The 16,852-nt window shown below is 38.2% G+C and overlaps 1 protein-coding gene across 1 annotated transcript in view; it reads right to left on the bottom strand.

Annotated features, from left to right (window-relative positions):
• TSPAN8 (tetraspanin 8) overlaps positions 1-15,717 on the bottom strand; it is a 28,884-nt gene extending 13,167 nt beyond the window's left edge. Inside the window, 4 exon segments of the mRNA XM_057743433.1 lie at positions 93-167; positions 1,895-2,032; positions 8,007-8,069; positions 15,658-15,717. Of these exon segments, the coding sequence (XP_057599416.1) occupies positions 93-167; positions 1,895-2,032; positions 8,007-8,069; positions 15,658-15,717 (336 nt within the window).
• Positions 15,718-16,852: the final 1,135 nt, after the last annotated feature.

Genomic DNA, 16,852 nt, shown 5'->3' with positions numbered 1-16,852 from the left:
ATGAAAAGCATTGCTAAATCATTCATGCTAGAAGGCAGCATGTCCATTTTTCAGACTTTTCCAAAATTATCAAGTATCATACATGTACACACCTTAGATTTGTTAGTAGCTCCTAGGATACCTGCCACCACCTACAGGAGAAGGGTCAGAATCAATCCTATGAAAAACTGAAAGAAAAGAAAAGGAGTATATATTATCCCCAGTACATTCAGTAACCCCTGGGGACATTTTGGCACTGTGCTTCCTTCTGCAATTGGGATATTCTTATAGGTGGAGTATTAACCATGCTCTTCATTTATTCTACCCTTTGCCTTAAGAATCAAAGTTGGGGCCATTACTACTCAGAAACATTTGCTCCAAAGACTGATTAACGAAAATGGTTAAAACTAAAATCGATTGATAGGATTGTAGGTATGTATGTAGGTATGTATGCAGGTATGTATGATGTTGAATGGAGGGAAGTTTGAAAACTTAGATGAAGTTATTTGAATCTGATCTTTCTCTTTCTTCATCAAACACAAACTCAAACCTCAAGACAAACTTCATAACAACGTCTCTACCATTATCAAAATCACCTGGGGTCTTGTTATAAATGTAGAGTCCTGAAATCTGCTTCAGATCTACTGAATCCTAATTTTGGAGGATTCCACAAATTAGTGTTTTTTTTTAAAAACAAGCTCCTCAAGTAATTACATTCCCCAAATTGCAAACGAGTCCCATTGAAACTTGGTCTTTACCTTCCCTCATAATAAATCATCAGTTAAAAAAATATTTGTTCAGGGCTTCCCTGGTGGCACAGTGGTTAAGAATCTGCCCGCCAATGCAGGGGACACGGGTTTGATCCCTGCTCCAGGAAGAGCCTACGTGTCGTGGAGCAACTAAGCCCGTGAGCCACAACTATTGAGCCCACATATTGCAACTATTGAAGCCCATGTGCCTAGAGCCTATGCTTCATAACAAGAGAAGCCACCATAATGAGAAGCCCAAGCATCACAATAAAGAGTAGCCCCTGCTCTCCACAAAGCCCACATGCAGCAATGAAGACCCAACACAGCCAATAAATAAATTAACTAATTAAAAAATATTTGTTCAGGGACTGACACAATACTACTTTTATTAGAGAAAAGTTTAGATGAGCTCTGATAAACTCATGTCATATTTCTATCTAATAAATACTTGATGAATTTTTCTAATATTTTTCTACATCTATTTATTTTCTACTGCATATGTGTTAAAAGTGAATATCTGTGGGTTATCCCAAACCAATATATCCTTGAAACGTTCTAAGGGACAAATTTGATTATCTCACACCCTTACAATTTTCTTAGCATGTACTGTGATTTGTCTGTAGTCCACACTTAGACCCATCTAAGTGTGGGTCTATTGAAAATAGCCCTTGCACTCTCTAGTCACACACAAGGCTTTGCAGTTCCGCAAACATGCTCGCACTGTACTGCCAGGCTCTCTCCCTGGAAAGCTCATCACACCCTCACCCATACAAACCTTATTCATTTCTGCTTTTGGTTTGATAGTTCCCTTCTCTATCCTTGCCGTTCTCTTCTTGGGCCACCTTCACTGTAGGTAATTGTTTATTCATCAGTCTTCTCTAACAGGTTCTAATTGTCTTCATATCTGTGTACCTTTTAGCACACTATCTGGCACATAGCAGGTACTCAAGTAATTGAATGAATGAATGATTGAATGACTAAAATTTGTCTTCTCTCACCATATCCTCTAATCTAAGATAAATATATAAGCTTCCACAACCAAGCCCTCTAAACAAAAGTAAGAGAGTTTCATCAATCTTGGCAAGTCCTTTTGACAGACAATGAGGATGAGAGATAATTCTCAGAGGTCTGAAGATTGGGTATTGGGATTCGTTGGGAAAACTCACCAAAACCATCATGAACTGGTTTTCCTTTATGGCACCAAAGCATCCCAGGAAACCCAAAATCATGATAATAGCACCCACAACAATCAAGATATTCATGCCAATATAGGGGTTAATGGTAGCATCCCCAAGACTGAGAATCTGAAAATGAAAAAGAGATTAATGACAGAAAATCCCTTATCTTGATGTTTGTTATTCAACAAACATCTACTGGGTACCTATTGCTAGGCCCTGTTCTAGGACCTTGAGATACCTCAGTGATGTAAATAAGCAAAAATTCCTGTCTTCAAGGAGCTTATATACTACTGAGGTGTTACTTGTCCAGATAATGTTTCCAATTTTATATTTGTTGAAGGTGATATATTGGATGTTGAATAGAAGGCTTTTAAAACATCAATTATTCTAAAAAGCTTAGAAGGACAAGTAGTTTCACCCACAATGTGATCTTTGATTTGCATATTTTGTGTTTTATACCAAAGAGTAGCATCATAAAGCATATTTTTATGGCAGTTTAATTCTTTGAATTATAAAGCCTAAGTTCCTCAAACTACTGCTAGACTCAACAATATGAGTGAATCTCAAAAACCAACAAGTTGAGCTAAATAAACCATATTCAAAAGAGTGATTGCTATATGATCCCACTTATATGGCATTCAAGAATAGGTAAGCCTATGCAAAAATAAACAAATGGGAACTAATCAAACTTACAGGCTTTTGCATAGCAAAGGAAATCATAAACAAAATGAAAAGACAATCTACAGAATGGGAGAAAATATTTGAAACAATGTGACTGACAAGGGATTTATTTAATTTCCAAAATACACAAACAGCTCATGCAACTCAACAAAAAAACAAAACAACCCAATCAAAAAATGGGCAGAAGTCCTAAATAGACATTTCTTCAAAGAAGACATATAGATGCCTAATAGACACATGAAAAGATGCTCAACATTGCTAATTATTAGAGAAATGCAAATCAGAACTACAGTGAAGTACCATCTCACACCAGTCAGAATGCCATCATTAAAAAGTCTACAAAAACAAAAAAACAAAAAAACAAATGCTGGAGAGGGTGTGGAGAAAAGGGAACCTTCCTACACTGTTGGTGGGAATATAAGTTGGTGTAGTCACTATGGTAAATGGTATGGAGGTTCCTCAAAAAACTAAAAATAGAGTTGCCATATGATCCAACAATCCCACTCCTGGGCATATATCTGGACAAAAGTATAATTCAAAAAGATACATGCATCTCTATGCTCATAGCAGTACTACTTACAATAGTCAAAACATGGAAACAAACTAAATGTCCATCAATAGATGAATAGATAAAGAAGATGTAGTGTGTGTATATATATATATATATATATATATACATACCATACAATGGAATATTACTCTGCCATCAAAAAGAATGAAATAATGCTATTTGCAGCAACATGGATGGACCTAGAGATTATGATACTAAGTGAAGTAAGTCAGAAAGAGAAAGACAAATATTATATGATATAACTTGTACGTGGAATCTAAAATATGATACAAATGAACTTTTATGAAATAGAAACAGACTCACATACATAGAGAACAGACTTGTGCTTGCTGGGGGAGAGGAGTGAGGGAGGGAAGGACTGGGAGCGTGGGATCAGCAGAGGTACACTATTATATATAGACTGGATAAACAACTAGGTCTTACTGTATAGCACAGGGAACTATATTCAATATTCTGTGATCAATCATAATGGAAAAGAATATTTGAAAAAGACTATATATATTCTTCAAACTGAATCACTTTGCTGTACAGCAGAAATTAACACAGCATTGTAAATAAACTATATTTCAATTTTAAAAAGTATCCAGATGGGGAATAAAAAAAAAAGAATAGGTAAATCTAAGCTATGATGATAGAAATCAGAGCAGTGTGGACTGTAAGCAGAGTATGAAGGAAAGAAGGAACTGACTGCGATGGGATATGAGGGAATTTTATGAGTTAATAAAAATGTTTTGCATTTTGATTGTAATAGTGGTTACACAGGTCTATACATTTGCCAAAACAAACAAACAAAAATTTAAACTAAGAAAATAAAACAAGTCTAGCGCCTGTTATTCCATATCGTCTATCTCCTTGTTCCTAGGAAGTATAGTCTATAAAGTCTTCCAAAAACTCTTTACTTTGCCTATTTAGTAAAGGGATATTGAGGAAAATATCCTAGGGCTCTTTATGATGGGTTGGGCTACCGATCCTGCATAATTTGGTTCTTCTCCCCCACATGCATACTCTTCATCACTTTCATAACACCTAGCCTCAGCCTATCTCATGCTCTACACATTCGTCCGGAAGTAAATCACAAATAAAAAGTGAAGCCTTGTGCCTGTGTTGTATACGAGTGCTATGTGTAGCCCATCTATCTCTCATGACCTTTAACTATTGGGCTATTCCCAGGTGGACCGCTAGGTCTTACACTAGCTCAGAGACCACCTCCTGGAATCTGCTGCACAGCCTGCAGATCAGCTCCTCCAATAGGAAATACCAAAATAAAAAATGAAACAACAAACACACACACGCTACTACTCATGACCTTCACATTTTTAAAGATTTTTTAAATCAACTCATAGCCTAGACAATACCTTTATTTACAATCAGGAGGAAGGAATGTGCTAACGTTGCAAGAGCACTAAAAACCAAAATCTATACTCCAGTCAGGGTCTTCATAAACAACGAAGTTTCTAACCATGGAACAGTCAGCTAACCCTACTGGGCTCCAGTTTCCCACTGAATAAAGGGTACCTAAGGCTTCCTTTTTCTCTCAGAGTCTGTGCTTACGGATGATGTTTCAATTTACGTATGTAGAAAGCTTGGTTATGTCCGAAAGATTTCTTTTTCAGGTTTTCTGTTTGGTTTTTTTGTTAAGTTTGGAACTAAGGAATCAGTTTTGTTAACAAACAGGCATGGCATCTGAGTCAAAATAATAATGACGCCCCACCCCTCCCAAAACAAAGCAGGTAACCCATCTATCTACTCACCATCAAAGACTGCTTCACTAGGACACTGTGGCCAATGCAGAAAAACCCTAAGGTCGCTGAAACAGTTGAAGCCTCAACGGCTGAGTTACCAGGACTTTGGTTAGACAGCCCAGGGATAGAACCAGTAGGTCAAGGACTTCCCTGATGGCGCAGTGGTTAAGAATCCGCCTGCCAATGCAGGGGACACGGGTTTGATCCCTGGTCCAAGAAGATCCCACATGCCGCAGAGCAACCAAGCCCGTGCACCACAACTACTGGAGCCTGTGCCCCACAACAAGAGAAGCCACCACAATGAGAAGGCTGTGCACAGCAACAAAGAGTAGCCCCCCACTTGTTGCAACTACAGGAGGCCCATGGGCAGCAACAAAAACTCAACTGAGCCAATAAATTAATTAATTAATTAGCTAATTAATTAAAAAAAAAAAAGAAACAGTAGGTCAAGTATCTACCAGTGAGACCTGGCTAGTGTGGTCAGCACTTATCTGACAGGTGGTGAAGCACTCTGATCTGGGCAGAGTGACCTACTGCCAGAGTGACCAGAAAGCCATGTGTGGGCTACCTGAGGATCACTGTTTCAAGTCCAGCCCAACAAGTGGCTATTCTTATTCAGAAAAGAAAGGGAAATCTGAGTTCTGTTATTTGTTCTGGGGGAGAGACAGCAGAGTTTTAAAAGTTGTCTTGGATGAACAGTCTGTGTGTCTTAGGACAAGGGGAGAATTTCTACAGGAAGGGACATGGCTGAACCGTGAAGAAGAGGGCTCAAGGTCCTTTTTGGATTTTAAGGGATTTCCTGGGACAAGGATTTCCTGTGCATACACTTTGCCTTATGCAGGGCTGAATTCTTCCTGAGGAGGAACAAGCCATCCCTAGCAGACACTTGAGCACCAAAAGCTTAGCTAAAAGATGTGCACAAAGACATCCTGACCTCCTTATTTTCTGTGTTTGTGCTCAGGTTTCTCCTTCTAGAACTTCTGCTTTTCCGCTAGTGACATTCAGTTCTCTGCACAGTTTTTATTCTTTGTCACTGACTTTGAATACAAATAAATCAAGCCAATTTCACGTAAGTCAAGCTGGTTAAAATTGTCCTGGAAGATACTGACTTTTGTTTAGGGTTAGAGGCTGACAGAACACGAGTCAAAATGTAACTAAAGATGCTGTGTGGCTCTATTAATTCATTCTTACCCCCAGATTTGGGGTAACGCCCTTTCAAGGACAACAGTTCTTTAATACATTCAATGTGTGTGATTTCTTAGACTAAACACCAAGTTTGTTTACCAGAAGCACTGGGGGGGAATAAAATGTTCCCATATCAAACAGAAATAAAATAAAATTTTAAAATAAAATAAAATACAGGCTGCATACACATCTTAAAAAGGCCAAAGCACCCTCTAAATCAATAGCTGTTAATCTCTGTGCTTAACTGTGAGTCCCAAAGCCAAATATCAGGCTCTCCATGATCCTGTGCATCTTCAAATACTCTTCTCAGGCTCAAATCCCAGAGCCCAAGGAGGTCAAGAAGTCACAGTTATATTTATCAATATAAAATAGTAAATGAAATCCTGATGGACTAGGATGTTACCTGCTATTGGCCACACCTGTCCCCTGCTTAATTCCTTCACCATGGGGAGGCACAGAATGAAGAGGCAGCTAATTGCCGCTGTGATTCTCCGGGTTCTCTAATGGTAGAAAGCAAATTTTAAGGAAAATAAAATGAAAGAAGAAAAAAGAAAAGAAAGGAAAAGGAAAGGGGAAAGAAAGAGAGAGGGGGAAGGAGAGAAGGAAAGGAAAAAGGGAGGAAAGAAAGAAGAAAAAGGAGAGACAGAATGAGAGAGAGAAAGCCCAGAAAAGCCACTCCTTTTAAGAAAGGAATCCGAACACATGTCAATTGGCTTTTGCTTTTAATCTTTCTTTCAACTAGGCTATGTCCAATGACATTTAAGTGCACCGTGGCATAAGTAATAATGGAAAATGCATTATCTTAATTTCTGTTTTAATAATATCTTAATCATTATTAAATGGGAATCAATATTTCTCTTAAGAGAGGGAAACTTTATTTAGGCAAATACTTCAAAAGGGCCCTAGCAGTAGAAGATGTGAGCCTGAATAGTGGCAAGAGCCCAGATAACAAAGAAAAAGATAACTGCAACTGCCCTGCGTGAGATAAAAATCATAACTTGGTGGGTGGAACAGCCCTGAGAAGAAGGGAGCTGGGAGAATGGAAGCGGGGGAGCCAGGAAATGGTGCCAGGCACCGTGTTGAGTAAAACTCACAGACCAACCCTCCCACACCCTCGCCCCCTCACACATACACACTCTTCCAACATCTGTGACGCTATGGTACGAAACAGTGTGTGTGGAATCCACAGACCGGAGCCAGAACTAACTGCATGAACTAAACTTCCTCCAGAGCTGAGGAAATCTTGGTGACAGCTTTGCCACCCATGGAACGGAGTGTGGTGGGGAAAAGGGGATCACACGAATCTTATCTTGGTGTCAGGAAGCTGGGTGTTGCCAGTTGATTGCTGACTTGCACCGGTGTGACCAGCCTCTCACTGTTACCAGGGGTTACCCTCAGTACAAACTGCTCCAAGTAATTACCAACTATCTTTGTACTTTGCTGCCTTTAAAACACAGATTCAAATTCTTCTTCTCGAAGAGAACTTCTCACCTGATTTTCTTTTGGATCACTACCCTACCTGGGGAATCAGCCAAATTATTGTTAATACCTTGTACAAAAATTGCTCTTGGTGGGGAGGCAAGGTGGTCTATATCCTCTAGATAAGTTCAGGCTGCACTTCAGCAAATAACGACGGAGGCTAATTTCTGCTTTGGCCCCTTGCCACCTCCTCTTTCATTGCAATCTTCCTATTTGAGGACTAACATCTTCTCCGTTCTCCAGAAGGATTGATCAATGCTTAGCACAATGCCAGGCACATAGTGAGTAATTCTGATTAAGTTTAATTAAATTATAAAATCACATATCAGCATGAATGATTACATGAGGCACTTAAGGAAATGCTACAGAAATTACTGTCATTATTTTCATCATTATAAGAGAAATAAACAACTTTGCAGGGGAGAAACTTGTATTTGTTTACCTCTCAACCACCTTTGCTTACTCGTAGCCAAATTGCTACTGCCAGTATTGAGGCACCACATAGCTTCGGAGAAAAGAAAAAAATGTTAGAGTACGCCTAAAATAAACTACAACTCTTAATTCCACACACCCCTAGCCATCTGGCTACAATGGTTTAATCCTACCATTACAACCTAAAGGACATAAATGAGGTATATTCATGTGTAGATAATTGCTAAAAATGTTCTGTTGTAATTGGATAGTTTGATAAAAATAATCTGTTTCCCATCCACAATCCATTCATAGGTCTAGTCATCCTCACTACAGGGGAGGGAAAGATGGTTTTCCATGTTTCACTCAACTCTGTGTTTCTGCTAGATTTTAACATTACAAAAGATAAGTAATAACTGTTTAAAGACAAAATATCCTTATTGGGCCTCTGGGTTTGTCTTTGAGAAGCCGTCTTAGACCAAAAAGGAAGGGAATAACTGATTAATCACCAAACATTCCTTCAAGATTCAAGAAGTCGGAAGGTACAAGGAAGAGCAGAACATTTGACAAAAACTGAAGTTAAGCAAGAAGGGTTTACAACACTTTTTGTACCCAGATAAACTCTTTTAAAAATAAGCTCTTTTAGGTAGTAAAGCTTACCCAGAGAAGAGGAACAATGAGGAACAGTATTTAAAGTCTTAAATTCCTTTAATGACTTTACCAGATTATTTAATTTGGACCAAGGCCAACATGTAAAATGTGAAACACATTTTACTTTAATGTAAGAAAAAAACCTTGTCTTTCAGGTTTGTTTTTGTTTTGTTTTGTTTTGTTTTTTAGGATATAGATGTTGTGTCCTCAAAAAAAAAAATCAAACATCTATTATTAGATGGAGATGTTGAGAACAAGCTTGGTATCATACCAGACACAGCAGTAAACCTTGGAGGAGTTTCTAGACTATTCTGGCCTCAGGGTTCTCTAACAGAGAAATGCCTGAGTCCTCCAAACCCCATGACCTTTTAGTATCATTGCTTTCATGCATGGTTGGACCATACGCCCAAAACCCCCAAACAGCAGTTTCACTTAACAGCTTCTCACTACGTTTGCTACGGAAGTGGAGTCAGGGCTTTGTGAAAGGAACAGGGAGTGCAATGAGTAGCTGACCATATGCTTCCTAAAAGATCTTAAAAGTCATCTAGGTTCAAACCCTTCATTTGTGGTAAAGAAACTGGAATCCTGAGAGAGATCAATGGTCATATGGTGAAAATCCAGCAGCACTCCTATTCTAGCCCCACCCTTACCACATGCTTCAACTCCTGCAAAACAATAAATGCAATGGCAAACCAAACCTTTTTACCAAAGAGCTCTTGCCAAATCACCAAATAAGTTATGCAATTTAATTATCTTATAGCTGTGCACACGAACACACTGTAAAACACAAAGCTCTGACAAAACAACTTTAGAGCCTGAACATCCTCCTTATTTTTCTCCTTTTCACTAAATCCTAATTTCATTTACAAATGGAGATAAATGCTCATTTTAGCAGTTCTTTATTAATAAATAAACCTGCAAGAACTTATGTCAAATGATAATGAGACCCTCTGGGATTTTCAGTAATTTTATAACGGTGGAATTTTTTGTTATTCTAATTTGTTCACTGATATTTTTCTTTCTCTTTCTTCTCCTTTCATAGGTAGATTTACATTGATCATCTTAATAGTCACTGTGGCTTTCAGCTTTAAATGAAAATAACATTATCTGAATAGCTATTATGATTACCATCTTAATCTGACATTTTTATGAAACTATCAATGAGAAAATTTTAAGAACTGCATCATAATTTGCTAATTAAATTAATTAAAAGTAAGTGATTTTCAGGACTTCTTAGGTGGCACAGTGGTTAAGAATCTGCCTGCCAATGCAGGGGACACGGGTTCAGTCCCTGCCCCAGGAAGATACCACATGCTGCGGAGCAACTAAGCCCGTGTACCACAACTACTGAGCCTTAGCTCTGGAGCCCATGAGCCACAGCTATTGAGCCCACGTACCACAACTACTGAAGCCCATGCACCTAGAGCCCACGCTCTGCAACAAGAGAAGCCACCAAAATGGGGAGCCTGTGCACCACAATGAAGAGTAACCCCCGCTAGCTGCAACTAGAGAAAGCCCGTGTGCAGCAACAAAGACCCAACATAGCCAACAAATTAATTAATTAATTAACTCATTTTTAAAAAAGTAATTGATGTACTATCAAGAGCAAACAGTCTAGAGCCATGATTGATACTAGCCTGTTTTATTCCAATTGTTATAAGATTGACCATCAAAATGGTTCTTTGGGCCCTTTCTCCAGTTTGGCTTTAAGGGTTTGCTCCTGATTTTTTTATAATGTTTTAAATAATTTGGAGTACGAATTAAGAAATAAGCATCTAGGTATGTCCTCCTTTCTGTTAATAAGGTTGTAAAAGGAAACGAGCTGATATGCCGGGGCCTCAGGTTAGCTGATATTGCAGAACTTACTAGGCCTACTCCCAACTACCCCTTTCCAGTTTCTCTTTGAAGAAAGTCATTGTTGTTGCCACTCAGCTCTCATGGGACATCTTGCTTTTCATGAAATTAGGATGCAGTTGGTCTGAGCCAGCGTTCTAAGAAATTAAGTAACTGATGTTTGCTTATGAGTATGCAGTGGACTGAATTATGTGCCTCCTAAATTCATGTGTTGAAACCCTAATCCCCAGTGTGACTGTATGTTGAGATAGGTACCCAAAGTGGAGGCCAGACTCAGGGTGAGCATCTCCCTCTAGCCCCACAGATTCCTTGCCCCACGAGGCCAGAGGAGGACAAGAGTAGGACTAAAATACTATCATACCAGATTCCAATATTTTTAAATTAGAAGGCAATATGATTGTTGGAATTGGGAAAATAGCATTAATTGAATTATTATTTTGTATCAGTCTTTGGTCACAGGCTTTCATAAAGTATCTTAGTTAAACTTCGCCACTGATCCTCCTGCAGAAAATTCCCATCCTCGTTTAACAAGTGCAGAGACTGAGGCAAAGAAAAGTCAAGGACCATGTTCCATGCCACAGAGCAATGTAGGTTCAAGATTTGAATCTCAGTCTGTCTGTTTCTTTAATATCCACTTTTTTTCCATTTTTCTAATTTACGATAGAAGAATTTCTGTCTTATCATAATTCTTGCCATCTTATTTCCTCCTTGTTTCAAAATCCAGCATTGGAATTCACTCAACACTATGCAGAGTGATTTTACAATGCTGTCTCATAAAAACGCCTGTACAATGATGGCTGAATGTCTGTTTCTTAAATATTTATTTAGCATTATTCTGAGTTCTTTATATGTATTAACCCATCTAAACGTCACAAAAACCCATGAAGTAGATACTACTACTATCCGCATTTTACAGATAAGGAACTGTAAAGCACAGAGAGGTTAACCAATTTCCCCAGGGTCGTACTGCTGATGATGAAGGAACTGAGCTTCAGCTCTTGACTTCTGGGCTCCAGTGCCTTTGTCATTGTTTAAGTCCCAAGATGACTGCATAGTGGAGGCAACTGTGGTATTTATAGAGTTCACACATTTCAGCCATAGTTAAGTCTATATTGGGGAATTTCATAAATCAGAATGAAATATAATTGCAGCCTGTTTCACTTATCCCATCTCATAGTTATGTCTGCTCTGCCTCAACTCTTTTAATTGTCCTCGGCACATCCAATCTAGAGTCCCAGGTACCATATAAAATACAATGATGACATTGCAGTGCAGCTTGCTGAACTCTGTTCCTAACTTCCTTCTGCTCTCTTCAAAACTCTTCATCTGTTGGCTTCCTTCAATTGCTAACACATTTGACTTTACAGCTGGGCTGTTCCTTCTCACCTTCCCCCATTTGGGTTTGGTAATGTTACTTCACTCTGCTTTCCTTCATAAAGAGCTGGCCTTTCCACAGCTGTCTGCCTCTGGTAATGGTTCCACTGTATCTGTAGGCTAAAGGCCCTATGTTCCATGCTTACCCAGACTCCTAAGACACTCCAAGCATCCACAGCGCTCCCAAGCCTGACTTATCTAAGAGGGGGGTAAGAAAATGTGGGCAGTTTTTCTGTTTTGACACAAGACTCAGAGAAATAAGTTTTGTACCTATGATTTACCTATTATCTACCACACCTCTAATTCACTCTAATTTGCATCAAACTCTAGCATGAGTGATTAGGAATGATTTTTACTTTCATATGTTTTTCTTCAATCACTAATTCTAACAAATAGAAATCACTGCATATTTATGTGGCATATCTCATGTTCTCTCACAAAAGAACCTGGTATGTTTAGCTTAAATGACTGTATGCATATCTAAGAGATATTCCAACATCTGGCCCTACTTTGCAAAGGCTTAGTTTCTCGAAAGTTACACCAGAAAGAATGCATTTGAAAACATAAGGCCATGGATATCTACAAGAAAACCACATCAGTGGGACCGTAAAATATTTGCTAAAGTAAACATTAGAAATGTGACAAATTGCTAATTTCCTATGAAGGATTGTAAAATTCCCGCTGAGAACTCTGGGTTGGGAATAGAGAGGAGAGTAGAAATAGGCATGGTTCCCTAACCTCATAGACTCCTCCGGCTCTAACTTTTGAATGAAAATATTGATGTCACCTGATGGCCGAGAAGTTCTCATCAGTCTTTACAACTGTTGCTCTTACTCAAGATGTCTCATATAAAGATTGTAGGTCCCACTACTATGCTGATGGGAAGAACAAGGCCTTTTAAGGGAAGTTGGAAGTATCTAACTGAAATCCGTACCATCAGAAAGACTTCGTTATCAGGAAAACAGAGAGAGTGATAACCATAAAATAATCAGAGCTCTCCGGGAAAGCAGTAACAATGTCTGGATACAGCATGGTACGGATGTCTACTGCTCACCTTGTACTCTCATCTTAAATTTATAATCCTGAACCTATAACATACCCCTTTCCTAGACTGTCCTTTTCATTTCAGTTTAAAATTCAGATCTGTTTCAAATCCCTGATTAGCTATTTGATGAAATACTGACCTCTGATATATTTACAATAGCCATCAACACTTTGTATGCTGTTTTTACACAACCAGGATATATTTTGACTATTTCATAATATGAGGATTGCTACTAGTTTGAAGACTTTGAGACATGTTATTAAAGTAGAAGCCATGCATTTATTAGCATATTTATATTTCGGTTTGTTTAAATGGCCCATATATATTCTGATCATAAAAAGAGAATTGCCGCTTTTTAAAAACAGATATCAAGACTTCTTGGAGGAATGCCGATTCCCTAGGTCTGGGGCAGGAAATAAGGAAGTAAGCCTGGAACAGCTTATTATCCCAAATAGTGAAGAACTTAACAAAGTTATTAGGGTCACGTCAAAAGGACTCAGGAGCCAACTTGAAGATGCTCCCACTGACCAAAAATGGAATAAACTGCACATCAACGAGGATAAGAACTGTGACGGTATTTAAATCTATTATTTCATAAGGACATTTAAAGAAATACTTGCTTATCACTGTTGTATAATACCAGAAAATACACTCATCATTTTGAAATCTGTTGAGTAAAGAGTAAGAAACATTTATGCTGCCTGTCTTAAAAAATAAAAATGAGGCACTAATGGTAATCAATTAGTAAATGCCAAATCTCTCCTTATTGAAAGTAGTCCAGCTAATAAATGAAGAAAATGATAGAAATAGAATGCCACCAATTTGAAATTCTTAATGAATGGATGGGTTTAGTTTCTTTTTTTTTTTTTTTTTTTAGTTTTACAGTTGTTTTATTTATTTATTTATTTCATGGGTGGGTTTAGTTTCTTAAGCAACAGTAGCTACTAACAAAAAAAGTGAGATGGTCAGACAGTATATACCTCTTGATGAAAGAACAAAATATCATTTATAAACTAGTTGTGCCCCATTCCCCCAAATAATAACCTGAATCTTATCAAGCTGCCAAGTGCAACTACTAAATTAGAGATAATACAGAAGACAGGGGAACATATTAAACTAGACCATGGGTATGCACGTAGCAAAATCCAGATTGTGGAAAATGCGATAGGAGAAACCAAACACACAAGTACATAAAATTTCCAGGGTGGGGGAAAGATGAAGATGGATGGAGAACCTAAAGATGAAAGTTGACATAAAAGATATATCAACCAAACAACCACAATGTGTGGACCTTGTTTGTATTTGGATTCAAAGAGGAACATTTGTAACGCATTTGGAAATTTGAACCCTGGATAGATACTTGATAATCAATTTAAAAATTCTTAATAAGTTTTTGGTGTAATAACATTGTGGTTGCATTTTTTTAAAAAAGAATTATTTGTCTTTCAGAGATATACACTAAAGTACTTACAAATAAAATGATATATCCAGAATTTGCTTCAAAATAATATCGGGTGGGGAAAGTGGATGAGAATATGGACAGGGAAAGGCTGGCCGTGGTTTCATGGCTCTTGGGGCTGGGTGATGGGGTTGATTACCCTCTTTTCCATTTTGCAAAAGCATCCCATTTTTCTAAGGGAAGCAGGAAGTACAAAGAACAAACCTTTCTTATTTTATTTTATTCATTTATATTTTCACTTATCTACTTTACCAATATATCACTTGTACCCATTAGGGCTACTGACAATGAGTGGAAAGTCATTCCAGACAATAAGACTATATTCATTTACTTAAGCTTAGGTAGGAATATCATTATTTCAATAGAAAAGAAATCTGCCAACATGGAGATACCAGCCGCCTATTTACTAAAGATAACCAGGTAAAAAACCAGAACCCTCTCCTGTTTATACTGCATAAGCCATTTTTAAATCCAGTATACAAAATAATTTTTTCATTTAAGCATTTTGGGCTATTTCTATTGACTTACTTTTGAACAACTTTTAATTGCACCATTTATATTATAAATAACATCAATTTTCCAACATCCCAACATCCAACATCCCTTTACCATTTTGCCTTTCCATACCTCATTTTTCCATTTTCCAGTGTTAGATGCTGCTTATCAATGTATTTGCTATTTCTTATGTCTGCAAACTTTCAAGAGAAACATAAGAGCTGGCTAAGACACAAACCCTTTTGATTAAAAGATGGGGTGATGACACATCAAAAACCTCCGACACAAAACTAGTGGCTTAGTTTAATCTTTCCATCATTAAGTAATGGATCTCTGAAAATGATCCTATTCTTATGTCTTTATCATGACACCCCACCACTCATGTGTTTCAAACCCAGATGTAAAGGTTAAAATTTAGGAGTTGGGCTCCAGGTGGAATCAAATCAGATTTTTCCCATAGAGTCCTTAAACTAGGGAGGCCTGAATGATACACAATTAAGAAGCATTGTCTCTTAGTTAAGGGGTTATTTTTTTCCTCTGTGATTGTTTTGTAACAATATCAAAACATTTATGAGATGTTTATCCCCACAGAACCTGAAGTGCACTTTTTTGAGTCACTGGCTCATTTTCAATTACTGAAATAGCCAAAGAAAGAACAAACACATCCAAACAAATAAATGGAAAATACATTCTCCTCCTCCTCCTCTTCCTATTTCTCTAGTGCAGAGTCTGTTCTCATTTACAATATTTATATCAAGATCCCCTTTCTTGCATAAAATTGATAATTACAAGAAAAACACTTACCCAGAACACGAAGTTGAAGATAAACATAGAATATTTTATACAGACACTCACACCTGCCATGTCGGAAAAGGGATCAGGATTCCAGATGCTGTGAGTTTAACTGTTCCTTCTAGGATTGTTCTGCAATGGCTCTGGAGTAATTTGCCTGCAGAATTTCTGTGCTCACGACTTCAGAGCAGAAATAGAAAGCAAAGAAGTTGGGGGTGGGGGGCGGCGATAATTCAGTTATTAAAGTGGATAAAAAAAATTAACCCACACATTTAAATATCACAAGGTCTGTCTCTACGCAAGTGTGTTCTTTTGCTTGTCATGGCTCCTGGGGTCCTGGGCCAGAATATTTATGATCCTTTCTCCAAAACTGCCTTCCCTAAGGTAAACAGATACCAAGTTAAGGGAGTGGTGCTAGAGGAGGGAAAGAGTGGCACAGCGATACGACATCGTTGGATTTCAGATACCACAACCCAACTTCCTATGCCTCTATTTGAAAATAAGATTGTTTTGCTCTGAGATGAAGGGGGATTGTGTCTCAACTCATTTTTGCACTACCTTTTCTCAAGAGTGCAAACTTTCTTCTAGATGCAACAAAATGCATGTAGAAATCTGCAAAATCCCAAGGCTTAGACACAGCAACCTCTTATCCTTAACCCCACAATAGTGGGAACAACCATTACATGGACCTGCCTTCCAAAGCTTCTAAATTTATTTCAAAACAGTTCCATGGAGTTGCTTCCAATGCAGCAGCTGGAAGAAGTGAGGAGAGAGAGGCTGCCCTGTCCAATGTAAGACCATTTAGTTTTTACCTTTATTTCTTTATGATGCAAAAGGAAAGAAACTCTCAGGAGTTACTCTCTGACTGTCCCTATTGTGTTCATTTTCTAACGTGTAGTCATTCAGATAGCTCAGTTTGTTTTTAAGGTGGGCACTCTGCTTCTCTTCCTCTGACAAACTATGCCTTACAACACTCCTCTTCACTAACTCAGTTTCTGGATTCCCTGGACCCCTTAGACAAAAAATTCAGAATGAGAAGGTGGTCATAGTTCAGTGACCATAGATTGTACAGTTTCTTTCTAGTGCTAATAGAAGGCAGATGGCGCAGGTAAAGGCAAATTTCCCTGACCTAATCAGGGAGGTGAAGACTGCTCTTGTGTAAACAGTTTGGGTCATGCTAGTTTCCACATCCTGCCTCTAAAAGGGA

This window comes from Hippopotamus amphibius, chromosome 7 (assembly GCF_030028045.1).
Source record: "Hippopotamus amphibius kiboko isolate mHipAmp2 chromosome 7, mHipAmp2.hap2, whole genome shotgun sequence".
Classification (NCBI taxonomy): domain Eukaryota; kingdom Metazoa; phylum Chordata; class Mammalia; order Artiodactyla; family Hippopotamidae; genus Hippopotamus; species Hippopotamus amphibius.
Note: the sequence above shows the minus strand (reverse complement) of the source record. Positions and strands in the feature narration are given on the sequence as shown.